Source organism: Podarcis bocagei (assembly GCF_964188305.1).
Source record: "Podarcis bocagei genome assembly, chromosome: 6".
NCBI classification, from domain to species: Eukaryota; Metazoa; Chordata; class Lepidosauria; order Squamata; family Lacertidae; genus Podarcis; species Podarcis bocagei.
The window spans coordinates 88213214-88238073 of NC_138130.1; the positions used below are offsets into that span (position 1 = coordinate 88213214).

Below are 24860 nucleotides of genomic sequence, written 5' to 3' on the forward strand. Positions count from 1 at the left end.
TAAGGTGTTAGAGAAAAACTTAACTGTGAATGAGAAAGAGAAGTTTCAGGAGGAGACAGGACTAACATTGGTTAAGAAAGTGAAATATTTAGGGGTTAACATGACTGCTAAAAATGTGAATTTATTTAAGAATAATTATGAAAAATGTTGGATTGAAGTGAAAAAGGATCTAGAAATATGGACAAATTTAAAGTTATCATTGTTAGGCCAAATTGCTGTGATAAAAATGAATGTGCTGCCAAGGATGTTGTTTTTGTTTCAAACATTGCAAATTTTGGATAAGATGGACTGTTTCAAGAAGTGGTAGAAAGATATTTCTAGATTTGTTTGGCAGGGCAAGAAGCCTCGAATAAAATATAAGATACTAACTGATGCCAAAGAAAGAGGTGGATTTGCCCTGCCAGACCTTAAACTTTATTATGAATCAGCTGCTTTTTGCTGGCTGAGAGAATGGCTGCTTCCTGAAAATACTGACATGTTGGATCTAGAAGGTTTTAATAATGTATTCGGTTGGCATGCATACTTGTGGTACGATAAGCGAAAGGTACATAAAGCGTTTAAAAATCATATTGTTAGAAAAGCATTGTTTAATGTCTGGATAAGATATAAGGATTTGTTAGAAAAGAAAACCCCAAGATGGTTGTCACCAATGGAAGCGAAGGCACAGAAAAAACTCAATATGGAGGCCAAATGGCCGAAATATTGGGAAATTCTGGAACAAGATGGAGACAGATTAAAATTGCAGAGCTTTGAAAAATTGAAAAACAGAGTGCGAGATTGGCTCCATTATTATCAAATAATGGAGGCATACAATCTGGACAAAAAAGTTGCTTTCCAGGTGGAAAAATCAAAATTGGAAACAGAATTGTTCGATCCAAAAATTAAGAATTTGTCAAGAATGTATAACTTGCTGTTGAAATGGAACACTCAGGATGAAATGGTGAAATCAGCTATGATTAAATGGGCACAAGATGTTGGACATAACATAATGATGGCTGACTGGGAACAGTTATGGACCACAATAAGCAAGGAGTTCCAAAGTCTAGGCACTGCGACACTAAGCGATCAAGCTCTTACAATACAGAATGGGTATTATTTGGCACCAACTCTGCCAATTTAAGTGATCAAGAGTGGCACATGTGGGGGTAAGGCGGTAAGGCCTTGCTTTCCGGACCAGTGACAACACATGACTACCCCACTTACCAACCTAGCAGCCCCACAATACAGTCATTCAGATGGGAGGTCACCATAACATGAACAGCTGAGGCTGGGCATCAACATCTGTGCATATATGTTTCTATTCTTTATGTTTTCATTGTTTCCTGCTTGGCAGGGGGTTGGACTCGATGGCCCTTGTGGTCTCTTCCAACTCTATGATTCTATGATTGTTCAATCACATTCGGCTATCTTCTAGGAAGTGATTCATTAACAAATTAAAGTAAACTTCTGCATCCTTTCATTACATCATTTTCTTCTAGTTTACTATGACTCTGAATTTGTCCCTCTTCCTGTTGAGTTTTTCTTCAATTAAAATTACTACAGAAATCTTTTTTCTTTCTTTCTTTTTTGTCATCCCACCCCCAGCTTATGTTTTTAGGAGGGATTATTCCAAATCGTCCATTCTTGGCAACTGCAAAGTTTCCTGCTTGACTTGGTGTTTTAGCCACCGACAGACTCATTTTCTGTATTCAAATAACAGATGAATGAACTAGGAATCCAAGTTAGGTTGCTTCCCTGCAGTAAAGCATTTATGCTTATCTTTTGTGTGTACAGAGGGCTTTCCCTCTGTTTACTCCTGTGCTATTGACAAAATCCCAGCAGAGCAGCATTATAGGTCTACTTCTGTGTAAATTCTGCAAAGGAAAGAACCACAGGCAAAGGTGGACTTTGGGCTTTTAAAATTTCAGCTGCGCCCTGTGAGACCTAAAATTTCTTTTCTTATGTTGTAGTGGGAGAAGGCAAATACTGTTCTGTACCCAAAAATGATAAACAAGCTTCTCAGACTTAGATGTGCTGATCAATGTCAGAATTATTCTAACAATTTCTGCTGATTTCCTAGTAAAATTGTCTAGAATTTCCAGAACTTGCCACATTGGAAAGATCTGTGTTATTTATTTCATCATATCTTATGGTTAATGTTTCATTCAGATAATGCCACAATTGCTATAATTATTTCTATTTATATAGATAATAAGATTTCAGTCTATTAGTTGACATGATCCCAATATAATGAGATTCCTTCAGATTAAAAAAAAAAAAAGTTTGGTGCCATTCACCGCTAGTCCTACACAGAGTAAACACTTGGAGGTTAAAGAATATAGCACATCACCATATTTTTCGCTCTATAAGATGCACCAGACCATAAGACGCACCTAGTTTTTGGAGGAGGAAAACAAGAAAAAAAATATTCTGAATCTCAGAAGCCAGAACAGCAAGAGGGATCGCTGCACAGTGAAAGCAGCAATCCCTCTTGCTGTTCTGGCTTCTGTGATAGCTGCGCAGCCTGCATTCACTCCATAAGACGCACACACATTTCCCCTTACTTTTTAAGAGGGAAAAAGTGAGTCTTATAGAGCAAAAAATTCGGTAATTTTAGGGAGTCATTCTAATAGGAGTATAGCCTCTAGATCAAGGGAAGTAATAGTGCCACTGTATTCTGCTCTGGTCAGACCACACCTGGAGTACTGTGTCCAGTTCTGGGCACCACAATTCAAGAAGGACACTGACAAACTGGAACGTGTCCAGAGGATGGCAACCAAAATGGTCAAAGGCCTGGAAACGATGCCTTATGAGGAACGGCTAAGGGAGCTGGGCATGTTTAGCCTAGAGAAGAGGAGGTTAAGGGGTGATATGATAGCCATGTTCAAATATATAAAATGATGTCATATAGAGGAGGGAGAAAGGTTGTTTTCTGCTGCTCCAGTGAAGCGGACACGGAGCAATGGATCCAAACTACAAGAAAGAAGATTCCACCTAAACATTAGGAAGAACTTCCTGACAGTAAGAGCTGTTCGACAGTGGAATTTGCTGCCAAGGAGTGTGGTGGAGTCTCCTACTTTGGAGGTCTTTAAGCAGAGGCTTGACAACCATATGTCAGGAGTGCTCTGATGGTGTTTCCTGCTTGGCAGGGGGTTGGACTCGATGGCCCTTGTGGTCTCTTCCAACTCTATGATTCTATGATTCTAATTAATTAATTACTTGGAGGCAAAACCCTGTGTGATGAACCCCACTCACCTTCTTAGTAACTGCCAAATTAGGGCTTCTGAACTTAACAAACTTTGTATGTGTCACTCTGCTAAAAGGGACATTTTCTGTGTTTGGCAAGTCAACGGATGTTATAATGTTGTGAGTCATGGTTCTGTTAATTCTATAAAAAAAAACCATGAAGTACCGGTATATATAGAGGTCCATTGGGAGCACATAGACACATCCATTGACAGAGAGACTGAACAGTTCTGGGACTCTAAGACTGGGACGCAAAAGCGAAAGAGACAATGAAAAGTTTCCTACTGACGATTGCGCTCTATGGAGCACTTTCTTGTGCTTTGCCCCTAATCCACGAAGCTGATCAAGTTGGAGAAGCGGACCTGAATTTTGCCAAGGTAATGTTTGATGGTAGCACAGAGGGGAAGCAGAATTCCACTAGCAGAAAAAGTAGTCAGTCACTAATTGCCTTGTGCAAAGTGGCAGTCAATGTAATGTTGTGCATGCTTATAGACTGGGAAAATGCAAATTCCGACCTCTGCTCCTCCATAGGTGTCACTAATGGGTTTGGGTAAAATAGACCGCAATCCTACATGCAACCCTACATTACATCTTGGAGTAAGTCCCACTGAACTGAGAAGACGTGCATAGGATTCACTGTTAATGTCCGTTAGCTTCAGTTCTTATGTCTGTAAAATGGGTTCAATTAGACAAATGAGCTTCCTCATTGGGGGAAAAGTTAGAAAGATCAAAATCCTACAATGTGAAAGATTATATGTGAAAATAATTCTGCAACAATCAAATGCATCTGTTCTTTCCATCAGATGTACATAGAAAACTACTATCCTGATTCCACATCAACGCCAGTCGCAAGAAGCAAAAGGAGTGATGAGATTCCTGTTGACAAGTTACAACGAATGCAGAAACACTTTGGGCTGAGAGTGACGGGCAGATTGGACTCACACACTTTGGCTGCAATGAAGAATCCCAGGTGTGGGGTTCCTGATGTAGCAGAATACAGCACCTTTCCTTTGTCACCAAAATGGGGACGAAAAAACCTGACATATAGGTAAAGTTTCGAAACACTTGCCTGAATCAAAGATGTAACTTGATAATGCTTATTATTGGCTCCTGGCTGAGGAAGAAAACTTCTGTCTGGGGAGAAAATGGAATGGATGATCTTAAAGAGGGTATGTCTGGCCGGCTGTCTGGAAGCCTGATCAGGAACACACCAGACTGCAGATTTTTGGGTAGTACAGATCCCACTTGCAAGCTACTGTTTTCAACTTGTATTATAGGATTCCTTTGCTGGGATTCCTTTGTCAGATCAGTAATGGTCTTTCCTAAAAGTTGGCTGTTGTTGTTGTTGTTGTTTAGTCATTTAGTCGTGTCCGACTCTCAGCGGCGTAGCGTGAGTTGTCAGCACCCGGGGCAACGCAAGTAATTTGCGCCCCCTAACCCGGGGCAAGGCATGTAATTTGCACACCCCCTACCCCCTAACCTGCGAGTTGCCGCTGGCGCTGCTGCCCAAACGACGCCGCTTGCCCGGAGGAGGAGGGGGCAGAGAGGCGAGGAAAATGCAACGGCCCAGCAGCTGCAGCAGCGCCGGCGGAGGCGGGACTGTGAGGAGGGGCTGCCTGGAGCGTCCTCCGCGGCGAGCGCTGAGAGCCGCTGCCTGCCGGGCGCCGTCAGCCAGGCGCCTGGAAACATGCGGCTCCGCTACAGCCTGCGCCCGAGGCTCTTCGGCGACTCCGGAGGCAGCGAGCGCGCCCCCCCGAAGTTGCGCCCGGTGCGGCCGGCACCCCTGGCACCCCCCACGCTACGCCACTGCCGACTCTTAATGACCCCATGGACCAGAGCACGCCAGGCTCTTCTGTCTCCCACTGTCTCCCAGTTTGGTCAGACTCATGTTTGTAGCTTCGAGAACACTGTCCAACCATATTGTCCTCTGTTGTCCCCTTCTCCTTGTGCCCTCCATCTTTCCCAACATCAGCGTCTTTTCCAGGGAGTCTTCTCTTCTCATGAGGTGGCCAAAGTATTGGAGCCTCAACTTCACGATTTGTCCTTCCAGTGAGAACTCAGGGCTGATTTCCTTCAGAATGGAGAGGTTTGATCTTCTTGCAGTCCATGGGACTCTCAATAGTCTCCGCCAGCACCATAATTCAAAAGCATCAATTCTTGTAAATTGATGGGAAAACCATGGCTTTAACTATACGGACCTTTGTTGGCAAGGTGATGTCTCTGCTTTTTAAGATGCTGTCTAGGTTTGCCATCGCCTTTCTCCCAAGGAGCAGGCGTCTTTTAATTTCATGACTGCTGTCACCATCTGCAGTGATCATGGAGCCCAAGAAAGTAAAATCTCTCACTGCCTCCATTTCTTCCCCTTCTATTTGCCAGGAGGTGATGAGCCCAGTGGCCATGATCTTCGTTTTTTTGATATTGAGCTTCAGACCAGTCTACCATTATTGATTTTCCTGTGCAACACAGAGCTTAATTCTAGTCATCGTAGCATAATTTTAACACACTTAGAAATACAAGGGGCAGGGATGTGGAGATACTCTGAGACGTAAAATGATGTCTCCTCTTGCACACACACTTTGAAAGCTCTGTGAACATTCTTTCAAATGTGCATTTCATCTTCTACCGTGTGTTTCACAGTATTCTGAATTACACGCCAGACATGGACCACGCTGACGTAGATGATGCAATCGAGAGAGCTTGGAAAGTTTGGAGTGATGTGACTCCCCTGACCTTCACCAGGGTTTATGGGAAACCTGCAGATATCAAGATCTCTTTCGCTGCTAGATGTAAGTACTGTAAATCACATGCAAGGAATTATAGTAGGTTTACCCAAGTTCCTGGCTGGGTGATTTATATATATGTTCTTTTATTTTTTTTAAAAGCTCATGGTGACAATATACCCTTTGATGGACCAGGTGGGCAGCTGGCTCATGCATTTTCACCTGCCTTCGGTGGAAGCGTCCATTTTGATGAGAATGAACCCTGGGCACGGGATTTAAATGGTATTTTCATTGTTTTGTCTCAATATATTCTATTCACTTGCTTGTAACGACTGTCAAGGCAGCTTAATTACTTTTGCTGACAAACACTGAGACCCCATCACCATTCATGTCCCAGGAGACTTACTCTAGAGTTTTAAAATACTATCATTGTTATTAAGAATGACATGGAAAAAATACGAACAACAAATAACAAATGTTGGTCACCAGGTACAAAGCAAAATATCACCATGATGTGTATAAGGCAGAAAATAATAGCAGCATGTTTAGTAAATCAACCAAGCCAAAAATATGCCTGAGGTACAGGGGGTCTAGGTTCCTCCCAATGACAGTTAATAAAAGAAATAAATATAAACTAATCCACATAAAAATCTATTTTTAAAATTTCTCCATGCATCGCTCTACAGCGTTGCTAAAGTTTATCTGGCACACAAAGCAAGTCTTTTGCACACAGCTCAGCTATAGAATTTGCTGCCACAAGATGCCACAATGGCCATCAGTGTGGCTGGCAAATTCATGGGCGTTAGATGATTGGTGGCTACTAGTCTTCATGACTATGTTGCATCCCAACTTCATGGCTCTAATAGCAGTTGCTGGGAATCACAAGTGCCAAAGGCACTGTTGCTCTTGAGTCATTCTCGGGGCTTCTGATAGACATCTGGAGGCTGATCTATTAGGGTAAATGGAGGGCTGCCTCTTCCAGGGCCAACATGCCTTCCCTTTGACTTACAACCAGGTCAGTGGGCGCCCCTGCTTTTCAGCTTCCTGTAACTTAATCTCATTGCCCTTGCAGAACTCAGCAGGGAGGTGGATGGGGACAACTGTAGAATTAGTTGGCTCTGCCTGCCATTGGCCCTAGATCCTTCTACTCTTGGCCTTTCTGCCTTCCAACCCACCACTGGGAGCATAGGATGTGGATCTTCGGTCCTTATCCAATAGGACACTTCTTGTGTTCATGACATTCATTTATTACACTCCACTTGCATATCATATTGCTCTCTGTCACATTACTGGTCTATTTGATTGTTGTTCTTGTATTTGCATTCTTTCTATGAGCTGCTTGGAGCACTGCTTGGTGGGATACAACCCTAACAAAGAAATAATCAGGACTTGCATTGAAAGCAGTCGTTGCTATAATGAAATCAGTGATAATGATCATGTTTGCTAGGACCACTTATGACCAGGAGAGTGATCTTTTAGCTCCTTCTGACTGCAGAGAATAGGAATGTGGCTGATGAAATTTAATTATGAAAAGCACCATTTTTGTCAACGTAAAAAAACCAAGAAAAAAACACCCCACAATGTTCATTGGTACATCCTATGGACTGTTCTGTACAACCATAAACGGTATTAATAAACTCACTCAGGTTATTCATAAAATTAGACTACATTTCCTTGTTTCTGGTGAAAGGGCAAGTGTGCTGTTTTTTTAGCATGTAGTTGAAATTGTTTGACACAAAAGGTTCCATGTGGAATCCCCAGCATCTCCAGGAAGGGATTGCAAAGACCCATCTGAAATCCCAAAGAGTTGCTGTCCATCTTCTTCTTCTTCTTCTTTGGCGATCACTCATAGCTGAGTTAGATTGTCTTCCATAAACACGGTTTTAACAATGAGTCCGTAAGTGACTGTGGAGGCCAATTCTGGATCCACACATCCTTCCACAGTGGGGACACTGGTTTCCGGGCGGGAGTTGATCACGGTGTGGATTTGCCAAGCATGCCTTCCTCTTAGCATGTTTCTCCCTTGCGTCCTGAGTTTGATTGTCTTCAAAGCCCATGACACCTTTGGTGAAGGCTGTTCTCCAAGTGGAGCGCTCGCAGGCCAGTGTTTCCCAGTTGTCAGTGTTCATACTACATTTTTTTAGATTTGCTAAACCCATTTCTGTTTCCTTTATAGGCACCAACCTTTTTCTTGTAGCTGCTCACGAGTTTGGCCATGTACTGGGCCTCAGGCATTCCAGCAATCCAGATGCTCTGATGTTTCCAACCTACATAAATAGAGACCTTAAAAATTTTGGTCTTCATACAGATGACATTGAGGGCATCCAGCACCTTTATGGTAAGTACAGACTCCTAGATGGTTATATGGAATGAGGCCATGTAAGAGCACTGGCTTGGATCCTAAGGACAGTTATCTTAAGAATGTTCACAGAGAAGACTCAAATAGATTCTCTGGAGGATTTGGGTCGACCTTCAGAACAAGGTAACAGGAAACTTTATTTCCATGAACTCCCTAAAGTAGTCTTAGATTCTGAGGGGAATTCCAGCCCTCCCTGCAGGAACGCTCCCCATGCCCCATCTATTTTGGATGCCCCCTCAACCCTCCAGAGAGATTTTTAAGGGGGTACCATGGCTGTGGAATGGGTGGGTGAGAAAAACAACTGAAAATCTTTCTGTGAACCTTCTTATTTGGGGTGCAAATGATCGTCCAGACCAGCTGATGTGAATTTGCAGAGCCAATCTATTATTCCATCTATTGTTGTATTTAACTGTCTTCCAATAAATTATTACTCATTATGATTATTACCATTTATTACCTGGACTTCACCCTAAAGTCCCAGGATGGGTTTCAACAATTAATACACAATATCAATATTAAAACAAAATACTACATGATTTTTTTAAAAAAAAGTTTAAAGAAACTTAAAATGAAGTGTCTTGCAATGCCTCTGAACTGCCTATTCCAAATCCTGCTTGTTCTTCAGTTCTTCTCTTTACCTCTTTTTCAAGGACCTCCTGAAGGTGGTGATGACAATGAATCAATTAACCTCACATCCACAACAGAGGCACCATCCACCAAATGGTGTGACCCTCACCTGGCTTTTGATGCTGTCACTTCTCTCCGAGGGGAAATCCTGTTCTTTAAAGACAGGTAAATAATATCTAAACACTGAACTTTTTACATTCTAATTCAAAGTCATGCCCCACCTCCAAGAACATTTCTACTCAAAGAGTATCCTGCAAACACAATGAAACAGCAATGACTTTTCCCTTATGATGAAAATAACCATCCATACTAAGCTCAACATACTGCTCATTAAATTCATTCAACATGCCCTCCTTGGTGCGTAAGGTAAGAACAATTGCAAATAGTACTAGTCAGTATTGACTGTTAGGATATTTCCGTTCCACCTTAAAAGGGAGCAGGCTTTGTGAGTCACAGAGTCTGCGTATTTCCTGTTCACAGGAAGTTTATGTTTTCTGTTGCTTTTGTTTCTCCCTCGGTGCCTGAACACTGAAGCAGGCGGTCATGTTTTTCTTTGTTCTGACCAACGCTGAATAAACTTAAATCATGCTCTCCTGCGTGCATCTTTCGCTGTGCATTATCTGCTGATAAGAGCGTGCATCAGCTCTGGAATGTGGCAAGCTATTTCTGGAGCTCGTGTCGCTAATTGCTGATACTGCGTGTCTACGGGAGATCGATGGACGTCCAGAGGCGACGTGGGGCCATGATGGACTTTGTCTCCCTGGCAGTATCCCAACATTGACTAGGCATCCTGTAGTTTTTTGTGGTGGTTCTGGAGATGGCTTTGTCTAGGGTGGCTCCCAGGTTACTGAATGCTCTCCTTTCCATGGTGCATTTGACTCCATTTTTGGCTCTCTTTCTACAGTGAGTCAAGATGCATCCTTTTTTACCCAGGACCCTGAGGCTGGAAGATGATCTCTAGATGCTCCCTCTTCCTTTGCTGGTCTTTTCCCCCCCTATTTAAAATAGTTTTATTTGCTGTCTTAGTCATAATAAGCATTGTATGGCTTGTTGTGAGTAACCTTCCCTGGGACTGCTAAAAATATGCATAATAATTAAATAGGCCGACAGGTAGGACTTAAATCTTATACACAAAACATTACCAAGGAAGAATTTTGATACAGTGAAAATAAGGAAACAGAGGAAATTGTCTTATACTGATTCCAGTCATTGGTCCACGTAGCTCAGTACAGTGGTACCTCGGGTTACATACGCTTCAGGTTACATATGCTTCAGGTTACAGACTGTGCTAACCCAGAAATAGTACCTCAGGTTAAGAACTTTGCTTCGGGATGAGAACAGAAATTGTGCTCCGGCAGCGTAGCAGCAGCAGGAGGCCCCATTAGCTAAAGTGGTGATTCAGGTTAAGAACAGTTTCAGGTTAAGAATGGACCTCAGGAACGAATTAAGTACTTAACCTGAGGTACCAATGTATTTCCTACATTGACCAGCAACTGTTCTCCTGGGTTTTATACTGGGGGAGGGTCTTTTCCAGCCCCACTTGCATGCAAAGCTGATGATCTACCATGGAGCCACAGCCCTTCTTCTGTAAACATTCATATTGTCTTCCCCAGCTTTTTCTGGAGAAAGAATCCCCAGAGAAGAGATGTTGAAAAGGTTCCCATTTCTGCTTTCTGGCCAGGTTTGAGCAAAGGCATAGATGCTGCGTATGAAGTTAAGGCTGATGACACAATATTTCTCTTCAAAGGTAAATATTCCAAATGTGAATGAACAGCAAGTAAAGGAGCTAAGAATGATGGAAGGAGTGGAGGACATCTTGCCATTAAGCAGAACGACCTGTGCAAGAGTGTTACAGAATGTTAATGACCAAATCCTAGCTGTTCAATAAGTTACACAGTATAGCTACAAAGACTTTATTATTATTATTATTATTATTATTATTATTATTATTATTATTATTATTATTATTATTATTGGTGGTGGTGTAAAATTGAGAACTGAAGCTACAAGGGGTGGGTATGTGAAACTGGACAGATTCTCTCATCTCTATCCAAGCAGATTTTTTATTTCCTTTATCTATTTTTTCTTCCATCATAGAACTCAAGGTTCTTTAAATAAGGTTGTCAGGTAGTTCCCCATCAAGGCACTGACCAGTCCTCAACTTGCTTAGCAGCAGCAAAGGAATCACATCACGTGCCCTCAATGTGCAGGATATTGCTTCCAAATCCCCATTGCCCTGAGCAGAAGGAATAAGATGGATTAGGAACGGCCCTGCCTAATAATAATAATAATAATAATAATAATAATAATAATAATAATAATAATTTATTTATACCCCGCCCATCTGGCTGAGTTTCCCCAGCCACTCTCTGCAATTGTCTCTGCAGGGCCTGTGCTTTCTCATTCGGGTTTGTTCCATCTTCATGAAAGGCTCTTTCAATCTCTTTCCCCCTTTTTTTTCCTTTTTACTGTCTTTTGCTTAACAGGAAGCAAGTATTGGGCCACCAAAGGAAATACAATACAGATTGGTTTCCCCAAGAATATTCACAGCCTGGGGCTTCCAAAAAGTGTTAAGAGCATTGATGCAGCTGCTCATGACAGCAACTCAAAGAAGACATATTTCTTCTCTGGAAACCGCTACTGGAAGTAAGGGGAACTTACCTATCTCATGTGGGACAATTCTGAAAGTTCGTTGAAAAGCTCTTTAAATCAATGAAATCTCAACCCGTTCATTTCTCTAGATATGATGAAGCCAAGAAGTCCATGGAAAAAGGCTACCCAAGAAAGATAGCAGCCGACTTCCAGAAAATTAGCTCCAAGGTGAAAGCTGCTTTTCTGCATCATGGTAGGTGGATAACCATCTTCATTAAACAACCTCCCTAATCCAGTAGGACCATATATAGTTGTAATGGTGAGACAGAAGGACTTGACCACAGATGTGAATGTGGCAGGTTGCTCAACCGCCTGAGCATCTCACGACTGCTACCATAGCCATGGTCCATGCCAGGATCAAAACTGCAGAAGATGGAAGAAACCTTAACCCCCTGCCATAGCTCTGTTCAGAGAAGATATAGATTTGCAGAAGCAGAAAGGAAAATGTGAGGGAGGGGGTGCAGAACAGACCAATGAGGACTGAGCATGCTCAGTGGCTTACTTCAGCAGTTGAGGAATAGGATATCTGGTGTGGATGGTTGTGGAATGGACCATTGTGGGGGAGCAGGGGTGCTTGACTTAATGGAACGGTAACCAAGAGCATTCCACACTGAGGTATTTTGTAGGTTTTTGAGTTTCCTTCATGCATTCAATTCACAATTTTTACTCTTACTCCCTATTCTTTTTAGGACATTTCTATCTATTCAGTGGATCAAATCAATATGAGTTTGACAGCAAAAACAAAAAATTCCTCAGCATCAAGAAGAGTGACAGCTGGTTTGGGTGCCAGTGACACAAGACAAAGGAAAAAGTGATGAGGCCCAGAGGAAGGGAATCTCTCTTGGTCTGGGCATCAGGCAATGCTCACTGGGCACCATCTTTGTTGGCATGACTTGGTCTCTCCTGTGGTTTCATGAGTCATGGAACAAGCTGCATTTTGAATAAGGAAGTTCTAGTATATATTTGTTTTTAACCTATGGTAGATTGCAACTATTTAATGATTCTATGATTCTATTTTTATATTTTAAATTATTTTAAATATAATTTTCAACTCTGCCTTTATTTACAGTCTTAACATTTGCTATACTTTTTTGTAAACTACTTGAAGATTTTATTTAAAACTGAGCAGGACATCATTTTTTAAAACAAGAAAATAAATAGATATATTTAATATAAATTATTGCAGAAAACCATATATTTTTGTACAATACTGTGCAATAAAGTGATTTATTACTATTATGGTCAAAGTTGCTGTTGCTATCATTATCCACACTTCACCATGAGGCCCCAGGACAGGTTGCAACCTTTTAAAAATACAATATTGAAATCAGTTAAAACAAACGACAATCAAGGAAATAGGGTGGGTCCTGAAATATATCGTGTAAAATATATATCTCATGTGCAAAAGACGTGGGTAAAGTGTGCTTTCAGCATATGAGAAAACTACATAATGAAGGTGTCAGATGCACCTCCATGGGGGAACACAATCTGTGGGAGGAAACTCCACAATTTAGGGGCCACCACAGAGAATGCCCTCTCCCTGGCTGCCATCCTGTGAACTTCTGAGGGCTGGGGAACTCCCAAGAGGGCACCCGATGCTGATCTTAACACCTGAGAAGATCCAAAGGGAAGGAGGCAGTTTTTCAGATGGGGCTCCAACTCCAGGGGGCTGGTTGTTTTTTGGGGGGGCCTCCATAATTTTGGGGTGATGATCCCCCCGTGTTCCTTACCATCAGTGAGTGGAGGAGGCTGAGCGAGGAGCTACCAAGCACAAGAGAGGAGGGCCCCCCACCCACAGCATTCGGCTTCATCCCTGGCTCTTCCCAAAATGTCATGTGACATCGCATGCTGCACACATGACATCACCCGGTCACTTCACTCTTCGGTGCAAGTTGGCGCTTTCAGATATGTGGGGCCAAAGTCATTTAGACCTTCAAACAATAACGTGAGCACCTTGAGTCGTGCCCAGAAATGACAATCAAACACTGTAACTTGTTTTATTTTATTTTTTTTATAAAAATTTTTATTGCGTTTCTTTCCATAGGTAAACAAATTTGTTTGGACAACAATATACAAGAAACATTTTCCATATATATAAGAAAAAAAACATAGAAAAAAGAAAAGATCATCACAAAATTTCTTCGACAACTTTTTGGACCTCCTCGCATCCTCTCAGCATTGCGTTCATCATTCTAACCAATTCAGCAATTTATTATCATATTTCCCGACTTATTATACCTTTGTATTTATTATGTTACCAGTTTCAAAAATTTGTAATTTAATTTTAACACTCTTAATAAACATAATATTTTGCTTCTAATTTGTCTCATTTTTTCCCATCAATACTTACTTTATCATTTACTTAAAATAAATTGCAGAAGCATAATGTTTCTTAATCATGCACAGTCTTAGCACTCAAACAACTTATAATGTTTTTGCAAATAGTCCTTAAATTTTTTCCAGTCCTCCTCCATTGTTTCTTCGCTCAGATCTCGAATTCTGCCGGTCATTTCTGCCAACTCCATGTAGTCCATCAGCTGCGTCTGCCAGTCCTCCAGTGTGGGTAAATCTGGTGTCTTCCAGAACTTTGCGATAAGAATCCTAGCTGCTGTGGTTGCATACATAAACAAGGTTCTGTCCTTCTTTGGCACCTTCCGGTCCACCATGCCCAATAGAAAGGCCTCTGGTTTCTTAGAAAAGGTATATCTGAATACCTTTTTCAACTCATTATGTATCATTTCCCAGAAGGCCTTTACTTTCGGGCAGGTCCACCAGAGGTGAAAGAATGTCCCTTCTGCCTCCTTGCATTTCCAACACTTATTATCAGAAAGATGGTATATTTTAGCCAACTTGACTGGGGTCATGTACCACCGGTATACCATTTTCATAATGTTCTCTTTCAAGGCACTACATGCCGTGAATTTCATACCGGTGTTCCATAACCTTTCCCAGTCCTCAGACATAATGTTGTGTCCTACATCCTGTGCCCATTTTATCATAGCAGATTTAACTGTCTCATCCTGGGTGTTCCATTTAAGCAGCAAGTCATACATCCTCGAAAGTACCTTAGTCTTTGGTTCTAGTAACTCCGTCTCCAGTTTCGATTTCTCCAACTGGAAACCCACTTTTTTGTCCATTTTGAATACCTCTTGAATTTGAGCATAGTGTAACCAATCTCGCACCTTACCTTTTAATTTGTCCTGGCTTTGGAGCTTCCAATTGTCTCCAACTCTTTCAATCAGTTCCCAATATTTTGGCCAATAGGCCTCCATATTGGGCTTTTTTTTAGAAATCTTGGCTTCCACAGGTGATAACCACCTCGGGGTCTTGTTTTCTAATAAATCCTTATACTTCATCCATACGGCAAAAATTGATTTTCTGACAATATGGTTTTTGAACAATTTATGAACCTTCGCCTTGTCATACCACAAGTATGCATGCCAACCATACACATTATCAAACCCCTCCAGATCTAGGACATCGGTGTTTTCCAACAGGAACCAATCCTTCAACCAGCAAAAGGCTGCAGCTTCATAATACAACCTTAAGTCCGGCAGGGCAAACCCCCCTCTTTCTTTTGAGTCGGTTAATATTTTAAATTTTATTCGGGGCTTTTTGCCCTGCCAGACAAACTTAGAAATATCCTTCTGCCATTTTCCAAAACATTCCATTCTGTCCACGACCTGAAGGGTTTGAAATAAAAATAGCATTTTTGGCAAAACACACATCTTTATAGCTGCGATTCGGCCTGACAAGGTAAGTTTCAATCTTGACCAAATATCCAGATCCTTTTTAATTTCCAACCAACATTTTTCATAGTTATCTTTAAAAAGATTTAAATTTTTGGTGGACAAGTATACCCCCAGGTATTTCACTTTCTTAACCACACTTAGCTCTGTCTCTTTCTGATACCCCTCTATCTCTGTAGGTGTCAAATTTTTGACCAAAACCTTAGTTTTTTGTTTGTTTAACTTGAATCCCGCCACCCGACCAAACTCCAAGATAATTTCCAAAACTCTTTTTGTACTAGATACTGGCTCCTGTACTGTCAAGACTAGGTCATCTGCAAAGGCTTTCAGTTTGTATTGTTTCGCTCCGACCTCTATACCTTGCACCAACTGGTCCTCCCTAATCATATTCAGCAATACCTCCAGAACAGAGATAAATAGCAGAGGGGATAAAGGGCACCCCTGTCGTGTCCCTTTTTCAATTAGAAGTTCATCCGACACCACATTGTTCACTATCAACTTGGCTTTTTGCTCTGAATAAATTGCTTCTATTCCATTTTCAAACCCCCGTCCCACTCCCATCCCCTTCAAGTTTTTCTTCATAAACATCCAAGAAATGTTGTCAAATGCTTTCTCCGCATCAATAAAGATTAAGGCAGCCCTTGTGTTTCTAATTCTCAACAACTCCAATATATCAATAATGTTCCTGGTGTTATCAGACATGTGTCTACCAGGGAGAAAGCCTGCTTGGTCCTTGTGAATTACTTCGTTTAAAACGTTTTTAAGTCTACTTGCTAAAATGTCTGCAAATATTTTGTAATCCACATTCAGGAGTGAGATGGGACGGTAGTTCTTGAGCTGAGTCTTTTCCTTCTCTGACTTAGGAATCAATGTGATGAATGCTTCTTTCCACGTTTCCGGTGCCCTTCTCCCCTCCATAATCTGGTTGCAAACCTCCAGCAACGGTTGTAACAAACAATCCTTCAGAGTCTTATAATATTTGGAGGTGAGACCATCTGGGCCTGGAGATTTGCCAAGTTGCATATTTTGGATGGCACCTTCAATTTCCTGTTGAGTTATTTTACTATTGAGAATTGATCTTTTATCTTGACTTATTTTAGATAGTCCATTTGTCCTCAAGAATTGGTCTATTTCCGATTCTTTCTGAGGCCCCTGTGCATAAAGTTCCTTGAAGTATCTGTGGAAGCACTTTCTTATTTCTTCTGGTTTCTGAACTATTTTTCCTTGAATCTCCAGGTTTGTGACTGTGTTTAACTTTTGTCTTTTTTTCAATTGCCAAGCTAACAACTTTCCACATTTATTTGCTGATTCAAACGATCTTTGCTTCATTTGTTTAATTTTCCACTCAATCTCTTGATTAATCAATTTCGAATATTGTGCTTGATGGAATTTAATCTCTCTTAGCACCTCTTTTGACTTCGGATTAGTTCTCAACTTTTTCTCTCCTTCACTTATTTTCTCTAGAATTTTTTCCTTTTTTCCATTCCAAAATTTTTTCTTTATTGTATTCTGTTGTATCAGAAACCCTCTCATTACAGCTTTGCTTGCGTCCCAGATTATTCTTTTCTCCACCATAGTGTTCAAATTTATTTCAAAGTAGTCCTTTAGCGTTTTTTGGGCCTTCTTAACAATCTCTTGATCTCTTAGCAAGGTGTCATTCATTCTCCATCTGAAGGATCCAGTTGGGAAAAGTCTCAATTCCATTTTTAAGGCGTTATGGTCGGAGCAGGTTTTTGGGCAGATTTCCACTTTTCTCGTTTTCGGGGCCAGCCCTCTAGATATCCAAATTTGGTCGATTCGTGTCCATGACAGGTGGGCATCAGAAAAAAAGGTTCCTTCTTTACCCAAGGGGTTCCTTGTCCTCCAGATGTCAATCAAGTCCATATTGTCTGTCATTTCAAAAAAGGTTTTAGGGAGTCTGCCGTCTGTTGTTAAATTTTGATTTTGAGATTTGTCCATATTTGTAGACACCACCCCATTCATATCTCCCATCACGATAATATTAGAATAGTCCAGGTAGTCCATCATTGTCTCATGCAGCTTCTTATAAAATTCTGATTTTCCATCATTTGGCGCATAAACTCCTAATATCAAAATCTTTTCCCCTTGTGTTTGGATTTCAATTGCGAGAATTCTTCCATGATCATCTTTGAATAAGAATTTTGGTGATAGGTTCTCCTTTGCATAAATTACAACACCTCTTTTTTTGACTTTGTCTGATGAGATAAATTCTTGACCAAGTCTTTTATTAATTAATACTTTCCTATGGAGCCTGGTCACATGTGTTTCTTGAAGGCATATTACATCCAATTGTTCTTTTTTCAAAATATGGAATATCCTCCTTCTTTTTTCCGGAGAATTCCCGCCATTTATGTTCCAGCTAAGTAGCTGCAGAGACATCTTGTTCTATTTTAAACGTTCTTAAGATGGGGTGCCTTCCTTTTGGTCAGATCCCGAGGGTGCAGGCGTTGGCCCGCTTTCAGGCAATATTGGTGCTGGTACAGCTGGAAGCCAATCCACTCCTTTTTGGAGATCTTCTCCGTGGTCGTGAAGGAACTTTTGGTTATCTTCAGGTGTTCTAATTTTAACCTTCCTTTCTTTGTAGGTGAAGGATAGTCCTTGTGGAAACTCCCACCTATAGGGAATTGCGTTGTATCTCAGCAATTTTGCTAGTTCTGAATAGGTGGCTCTAAGATCCAACAGCTGTTTCGGGATATCTCTATAGATTTCCACCCTTTTGTCTTGTATTTCAATTGCTTTTTTGAAATGAAGACCTAGGATCTTATCCCTCTCTTCCTTTGATCTTAAAGTTATCAAACAGTCTCTGGATCTATCTTTCTTTACCACTCTTCCCAGTCTATATGCCGAAACAATCTTAAAATCTGTGTCTTCCTTTAATCCCCAGAACTTCGAAAATTCTTGTGTTAAGTATCCAATCAAATCTCCTTGCTCAAGTTCCGGGATACCTCTCAATTTGATGTTACTCTCGCGATTTTTCAGTTCCACCATTGACAGATAAACTTGTTGTTCACTCACCTGTTTGTGCAGGGGCTTAACTTCTCCTTTTATTTCTTCCACTTCTTTTTGTAGAGCTCCCACTTTCTGGATTGCTTCTCCAGCCAATTCCCGATTTTCCGCTGTAGCTCCTTGCAAGTTCTCTATAGCTTGTGTATGCTGGGAAACTTGATCAGTCAATTTTTGAATCGAGGAAGTTGCTTTATCTATCTTCAGAGACTGGTCGTCCACCTTCTGGTTTAGACTTGATAGTTGCTCCAATATTTGTTTAAGTAGTGTATCCGACCCACCTGCTGCCATATCTTCCTCAGTGGACTTCTCAGTTGTTTCCCTTTGTTCCCTTTGGGTCACCAGTACAGCTGGAACCGACGATCGGCGTCCTTGGGTCAATGTTGTTTGTAGAAATTGTGCTGGTTTTCTTTCCTTTTCTTTCTCCTTAGCCTCTTTAGATTCCTTAGCTTTAGATGCTCTTGTTCTCCCCGCACCACTCATTACACATCTGTCAGTGTTCAAGGTCAAATTGTCTATTGTTCCATGGGAAAGACAAATTCAATTATAAACAACCGGTAAAGTGGAATTCAAAACAAAAGTCAGTTCCCAGGATCTTATAATCCGAAAGCCCTGTAGGGGGAGTGCCACCAAGTTTCAAAGACAAAGAAGGAAGTAGTCCGCCATTAAAGTTCCAGAAATTTTTGGCTCAGTAAGTTCAATATCCAAAAGTCCCTTCAAAAATTCAAAATTCCCCAGAGCACCTTTTAAAGTTCAACAAAGTTTCACAGGGGGTGCTTGCAACAATGTCCCAACCAAACTTTCCTGCTCAAATGTATCAATTATACTCCAGCAAAGTTTTCACAAAATTTGCAACTGTTTCCGCAGTTTAGCACAGTCTCTCTCTCCGGCAGCCCGACGATCTGACTCTTTAAAGATCACCCCAGGGGGGGGGGAGGTAGGAGGAGACCCCCCGTTACTCGTTCTTATGATCAAAGTCCCTTTCCACCTTCAGTTCAACAGTAAAAAGGGCAGATTTAATAGCACGAAAAAGTTAAAGCTTCCCAAAGTCCCGTTTCAAACGCTTCCGCTTTTAAAAGCTTTGCTTTGATCTTGTCAGCAATGTCGGAAGACGGACTTCCCTTTTTTCGTCTCCCGCTTTCAGCCAGATTTACGAAATTATTTGCCAAATTCAAGTCCCCTTTACTCACGGGTATGTTACTTGTAGTTGGTGTTGATTTTAGGAAGAAGGATCAGCGCTCATCTGTAACAGCTGCGCGGCTTCACTTCCGCGGAAAGAGCGATGAACTCACAGCACCGCCACCCCTCCTTCACTCCGGGTCTCCTTACGGGGTCCCTTCTGTGTTTTCGGAGCAGCTTCTGGTGCCCGCCGAGTCCCACGGCCACGGGCTCACTCTACCCGTGGTTTATCTTGATGGGTCGTCGCTATGCCGCAGCGAACGACCCTTTTCCGCAGAGCCCCTCTTCAGAGCTCGAAGAGGACCGCCATTACAGTTTCGCGCCGCCCCCGGAAGTCAAACACTGTAACTTGTTTTAGAGCAGGCATTATATGAGTTCTAGATGGAACCCAAGGCAACACTCTGGCCGCTGCATTTTGGGCAAGTCATCTCAAGTGTAGTCCCATGCAAAGTGTTTGTAGCAATAATCCAGTATGGAAGTTACTAGGGTACAATAGCAGCTATACAGTGATACCTTGGTTTATAACCATAATCCATTCCAGAGGTCCGGTTGTAAACCAAAACAGGTTGTAACCCAAGGTGTGCTTTTGCCAATGGGGCCTCCCCCCCAAAAAAATAAATGGGTTGTAATCCAAAACAAGGGATACACACTTCAGGGTTTGACGTGGTTGTAATCCAAAATGGTTGCAAACCAAGGTACCACTGTAGTTGGAATTAGGCACTCCAAAACACCAACACCACCTGAGTCTGGATCCAGGAGTTTTCCCAAGCTGTGAGTCTGATCTCCCCAAGGGAGTGCAACTCATAATCCTTCCAGGGAAGTAGTATACCTCTACTGTACATGGGGGTGGGGGTCGGTCCATTTAGCAAGCATGGATGGCGCTGTGGGTTAAACCACAGAGCCTAGGGCTTGCCGATCAGAAGGTCGGCAGTTCAAATCCCCGCGATGGGGTGAGCTCCCGTTGCTTGGTCCCTGCTCCTGCCCACCCAGCAGTTCAAAAGCACGTCAAAGTGCAAGTAGACAAATAGGTATCGCTCCGGCGGGAAGGTAAATGGCATTTCTATGCGCTGCTCTGGTTTCACCAAAAGCAGCTTAGTCATGCTGGCCACGTGACCCGGAAGCTGTACGCTTGCTCCCTCGGCCAATAAAGCGAGATGAGCGCCACAACCCCAGAGTCGTCCTTGACTGGACCTAATGGTCAGGGGTCCCTTTACGTTAACACATTATCACACTGAGTAGTACTGAATTCGGCAATTGCTCATTTCATGTTCACAACTTACTATCAACACCTTCCACTGCGTCTGAAGGAACTCAACCATGGGGACATAAATGAGGAGTGCAAGCCAAAACAACTCTGGATTTTTTATTTTATTGCCAACGAGGATTCTGAGATCAAGTTCTTCCATGACTGCTTTCTCTTATTTCGCAGTTACCTTCTGGTTGCTTTTCGGTCTCTGTTTACTGATCTTAGGTTAAAGTCTAACAGATCATGCATCAATGCATAGAATAATCAGTTGCTCCTGTAAGATAGGAGTATCATCCCGCATGAATGAGTTTCACCACTGGAAAAGAAGAACTACATCTGGTTTGGTTAAGAGCAAAGGGAAAGGGAAAGAGTAGTCAAGAACAACAGGTTCTGTATTTTACTTTGCATCAAACATTGGTCCTTTTGTCCATCCACAAAAAGCTAAAACTTTCAGTGGAAAATATTCTTTTGAACTATATACCTATTGTATGGAAGTCAACAACAGGACAATGAAAATGGATTCTACGCATTCTAATGGTAGACAAGAGACTGATATTGATGAACTGGAAGAATAAAGATATGATCCCCTTTAATAAATGGATTGACCATATGATAACACACACAACTTATGAATGGACAGCTTACAGATGTAGACTTTGACTGGATAACTATGACAATTTTTCGAATGAGTTTATACAAAATGTAGCAGGCTATCAATATTTACAAGTGTACTAGGATAATAATATGAAATTTATATGAGAATGTATGGGTTAGGGTATTTTTCGTATTTTGTACATCGTTTCTTTCCGCACATTTTGTGCCTTTTAATTCTTCTTTTCTTTCTCTCTTTTTTTCTTTGCATGACTTCATTTCTTTAGAATTGAAACCTTTTGAATAAAATATAAATGGCAAAACAAGAACATTGGTCATTTTGTTGCCTCAAGGCATAACTGAGTTCCCTGAGTTCTCCTGAACTACAGGAGAGCTGCATTGTACATTAGAGTGCATTGACGTGCTAGCTTAATGGATAGGTTAAAAACAAGATATGTAAATATATATAATGATTTATTTATTTTTGCTGTGTTTACTGTATAAATATTTAGAAGTGCACTTAGTCCTTCACAGGACTGGAAAACTGAAGAGACATCTTTCTAAAGCTGTTTGGTACTTGGCAGCTAAGGGATTGGTTATTGGTGGAAAGGCGGGGGCTTTGTCCTTTAAATTTGGTTCCCTGATAAGCTGCTTGGCTCTGTGTAGTGCCTTCCACACTAAACATGCTTTTTACTGGTCTTAATTTTATTGGTCCTGTTCAGGCATTTGGGGTACGATGATACCCACACCTACATCAGGGTTACGGGTTAGACCCTTTTATGTCATTCCACTACAGGATCAACACTTTTAGTCAATTAATGCTCTTTTATCTTTTTACTGTATAAGCAAACATGATGCAGAATTTAAAATATAAGTCACTTTGAGATATTTTGTAGTAAGTGCCAAATAAATACTACTACAGTGGTACCTCAGGTTAAGTACTTAATTCGTTCTGGAGGTCCGTTCTTAACCTGAAGCACCACTTTAGCTAATGGGGCCTCCTGCTGCCGCGCCGCCGGAGCACAATTTCTGTTCTCATCCTGAAGCAAAGTTCTTAACCTGAAGCACTATTTCTGGGTTAGCGGAGTCTGTAACCTGAAGCGTATGTAACCCGAGGTACCACTGTACTACTACTACTACTACTACTACTAATAATAATAATAATAATTTTTGACATTAGTAGCAGGGCAGGGATATAAAATCACCGGAAGCCCCAGATGTATGAACTATGGCTCCTTTGCTATCACATTGACCTATAATTGTTATTGTGACATCACCAATTACAGACGGTCATGTGGATGGAAAATGCACCCCTTTGTGATTGGGCTACATGGAGCATGAGGCCTCACACCATTCCTTGAGGATGGCAAGTCATTTTCATAGAAGGGGTCACATGCCCCTTCTTCAGAGAAGCCACAATATCCACCCTCTGATTGGAGAAGGGACTCTCAGAGCTAATCCCAGGTCAGCAGAGGAATTCTGACTCTGACACATGGGTTCAGGGGTGGGCTTTCTGGTGTAACAAGGGCCATGAATCATCCTTTAAGGTTGATGCTCCAGCGGTTGGACGTAAATTATCACATCTCTGCTATTCAGAGTCTATCCCTTCTTCATGCTCTTCTGTGTATAAACAAATATTATTTATATGCTATACGCAATCTCTTGTCTTTTCTTCCCCTCACCCTTTTGTTGTTGTTGTTGGCAAAATTAAATTACAAATAAATTCCAGTGGTACAAGTCATTAACACCTTGTTGCACCACAAACCTGGATGATATTCCTGTTTTAAATGAGAAAAATGGCTGTTCCATGTCTGGAAGCATAAACCTTCCGTCTTTATCCCAAGATCAGTTACTTAGTCATAGAAGATAAAGATATACAACCTAAGGGCAATTGTATTGCAAAATACAAGGAAGCAGGTATGAAGCCAATGGTCTCCAGCCCTGCAGCTTATCTTCGCGTTAATTAAATCTGAGATCCTTGACACACTTTTTAAAAACAAACCGCTGAGCCATGTGCTAACATTTCAGTCTGTTGTGGCAGTGTATTTGATGCTCAGCTCGCCATTTTGGTTTGCCAGAAATCAGCACATAGCTCCTGGTTCCTACTATGAAAAGTGATTCTGTTGTTTTATCTGAACATTGACTTTCATGTGCATCCACTCAGCTGCTAATTTGGCCTGGTCTGCTGGGTGACTGCTTTCAAGCCAGCTGTGGGATATGGGGGCCACAAGAGTCAGCCTGATGTGTAGTGTATTTGTAAATCTACCACATCCTGGATCCATGTAGCTCAGTATTGGGCTGACCCTCTACTGGTGTGGAGTCAAGGGGCACTGAGAACAGGGAAGGCATGTCTGTGACTCCCTCATGCAGTGCTTCACTTTATAGCACTGAGCGGTGGTTCAAAGTCTCCCTTTGATCAGGAACACTGATTGTACAGGAGAGCCAGTGTGGTGTAGTGGTTAAGAGGTGTAGACCTGTAATCTGGTGAACCGGGTTCTCTTCCCCGCTCCTCCACATGCAGCTGCTGGGTGACCTTGGGCCAGTCAAACTTCTTTGAAGTCTCTCAGCCTCACTCACCTCACAGAGTGTTTGTTGTGGAGGAGGAAGGGAAAGGAGAATGTTAGCTGCTTTGAGGGTAGTGATAAAGTGGGATATCAAATCCAAACTACTCCTCCTCCTCCTCCTCCTCCTCCTCCTCCTCCTCCTCCTCCTCTTCTTCTTCTTCTTCTTCTTGATTACGGGGAGTCCCTGCTCCTAAAAAGTTTGACCTCTCACCCTTTGAACGCCTGTTCAGGGAACACTCTGGGTTTTTTAAGACCTTTCTTCTCTTACACATCAAATGGCAATGCTAGAGTCCCTTCCCAGCATTCACACACACGTGCACACACAAAAACCTTACATTGGCCAATGCTAGTTTTCAGCAGCTATATTGTGCAAATGCTTTCTGAAGAAGCAAATATAGAGGGCAGGTGAGGGAAAACACAAATCTGCTTAGCCATAGCCCAATGCACAAGGAGCGGTTGGGCCTGAGGCTGACCGTCTCTTTAGGGAACAGATATTCTTTTCAATGGAGGCCGAGGCAGAGATGAAAGAGTGTTTGATTTGATTTGGTTTGGTTTGGTTGGTTGGTTTGTTATGTCCTACCTCATCATTTATAACCCTGGGATTTATAACCGTACTGCAAAAAAATGGTATTTAAAAATACTCTTGACTTTTTTATCCCAATATACGTCTAAGAAGTTCAAGGTAGCAAACCTGGTCCCTCCAGGCATCCACAAATTCACTCATTTGATTACAAGGGATGAGTGGCCCCAGGCCTCTGGAAAACAGGGTGGCCACACAAGTCCTTACCCCCAGAAGGCTCATTTCCACTACTGTTTTCATGTAGAAAAGAGCAGAGTCCCTTCTGAGAAACTCCTGTTGTTTCTTACCTTCTCCAAATCCTCCCATCAGATGTCAAGGAGATAAAGAACTACACAACTTTCAGA

General features: G+C 41.8%; 1 protein-coding gene across 1 annotated transcript; it reads left to right on the forward strand.

Annotated features, from left to right (window-relative positions):
* Positions 1 to 3451: 3451 nt before the first annotated feature.
* Positions 3452 to 12835, forward strand: LOC308588946 (stromelysin-1-like). Its single transcript, XM_081197685.1, has 10 exons — positions 3452 to 3602; positions 4029 to 4273; positions 5863 to 6011; positions 6108 to 6227; positions 8122 to 8283; positions 8955 to 9096; positions 10545 to 10678; positions 11418 to 11577; positions 11673 to 11776; positions 12273 to 12835. The coding sequence occupies exons 1-10, from the start codon at positions 3495 to 3497 to the stop codon at positions 12374 to 12376; spliced, it is 1428 nt and encodes a 475-aa protein (XP_081053811.1). The 5' UTR covers positions 3452 to 3494; the 3' UTR covers positions 12377 to 12835.
* Positions 12836 to 24860: the final 12025 nt, after the last annotated feature.

What these genes read in the sequence shown, in the direction of transcription:
- LOC308588946 (XM_081197685.1), top strand. Translation starts at nt 3,495, where the DNA reads ATGAAAAGTTTCCTACTGACGATTGCGCTCTATGGAGCACTTTCTTGT. An exon ending in CGAAAAAACCTGACATATAG is followed by an intron (nt 4,274 to 5,862) that starts GTAAAGTTTCGA and finishes TGTGTTTCACAG; the next exon opens with TATTCTGAATTACACGCCAG. An exon ending in GATCTCTTTCGCTGCTAGAT is followed by an intron (nt 6,012 to 6,107) that starts GTAAGTACTGTA and finishes TTTTTTTAAAAG; the next exon opens with CTCATGGTGACAATATACCC.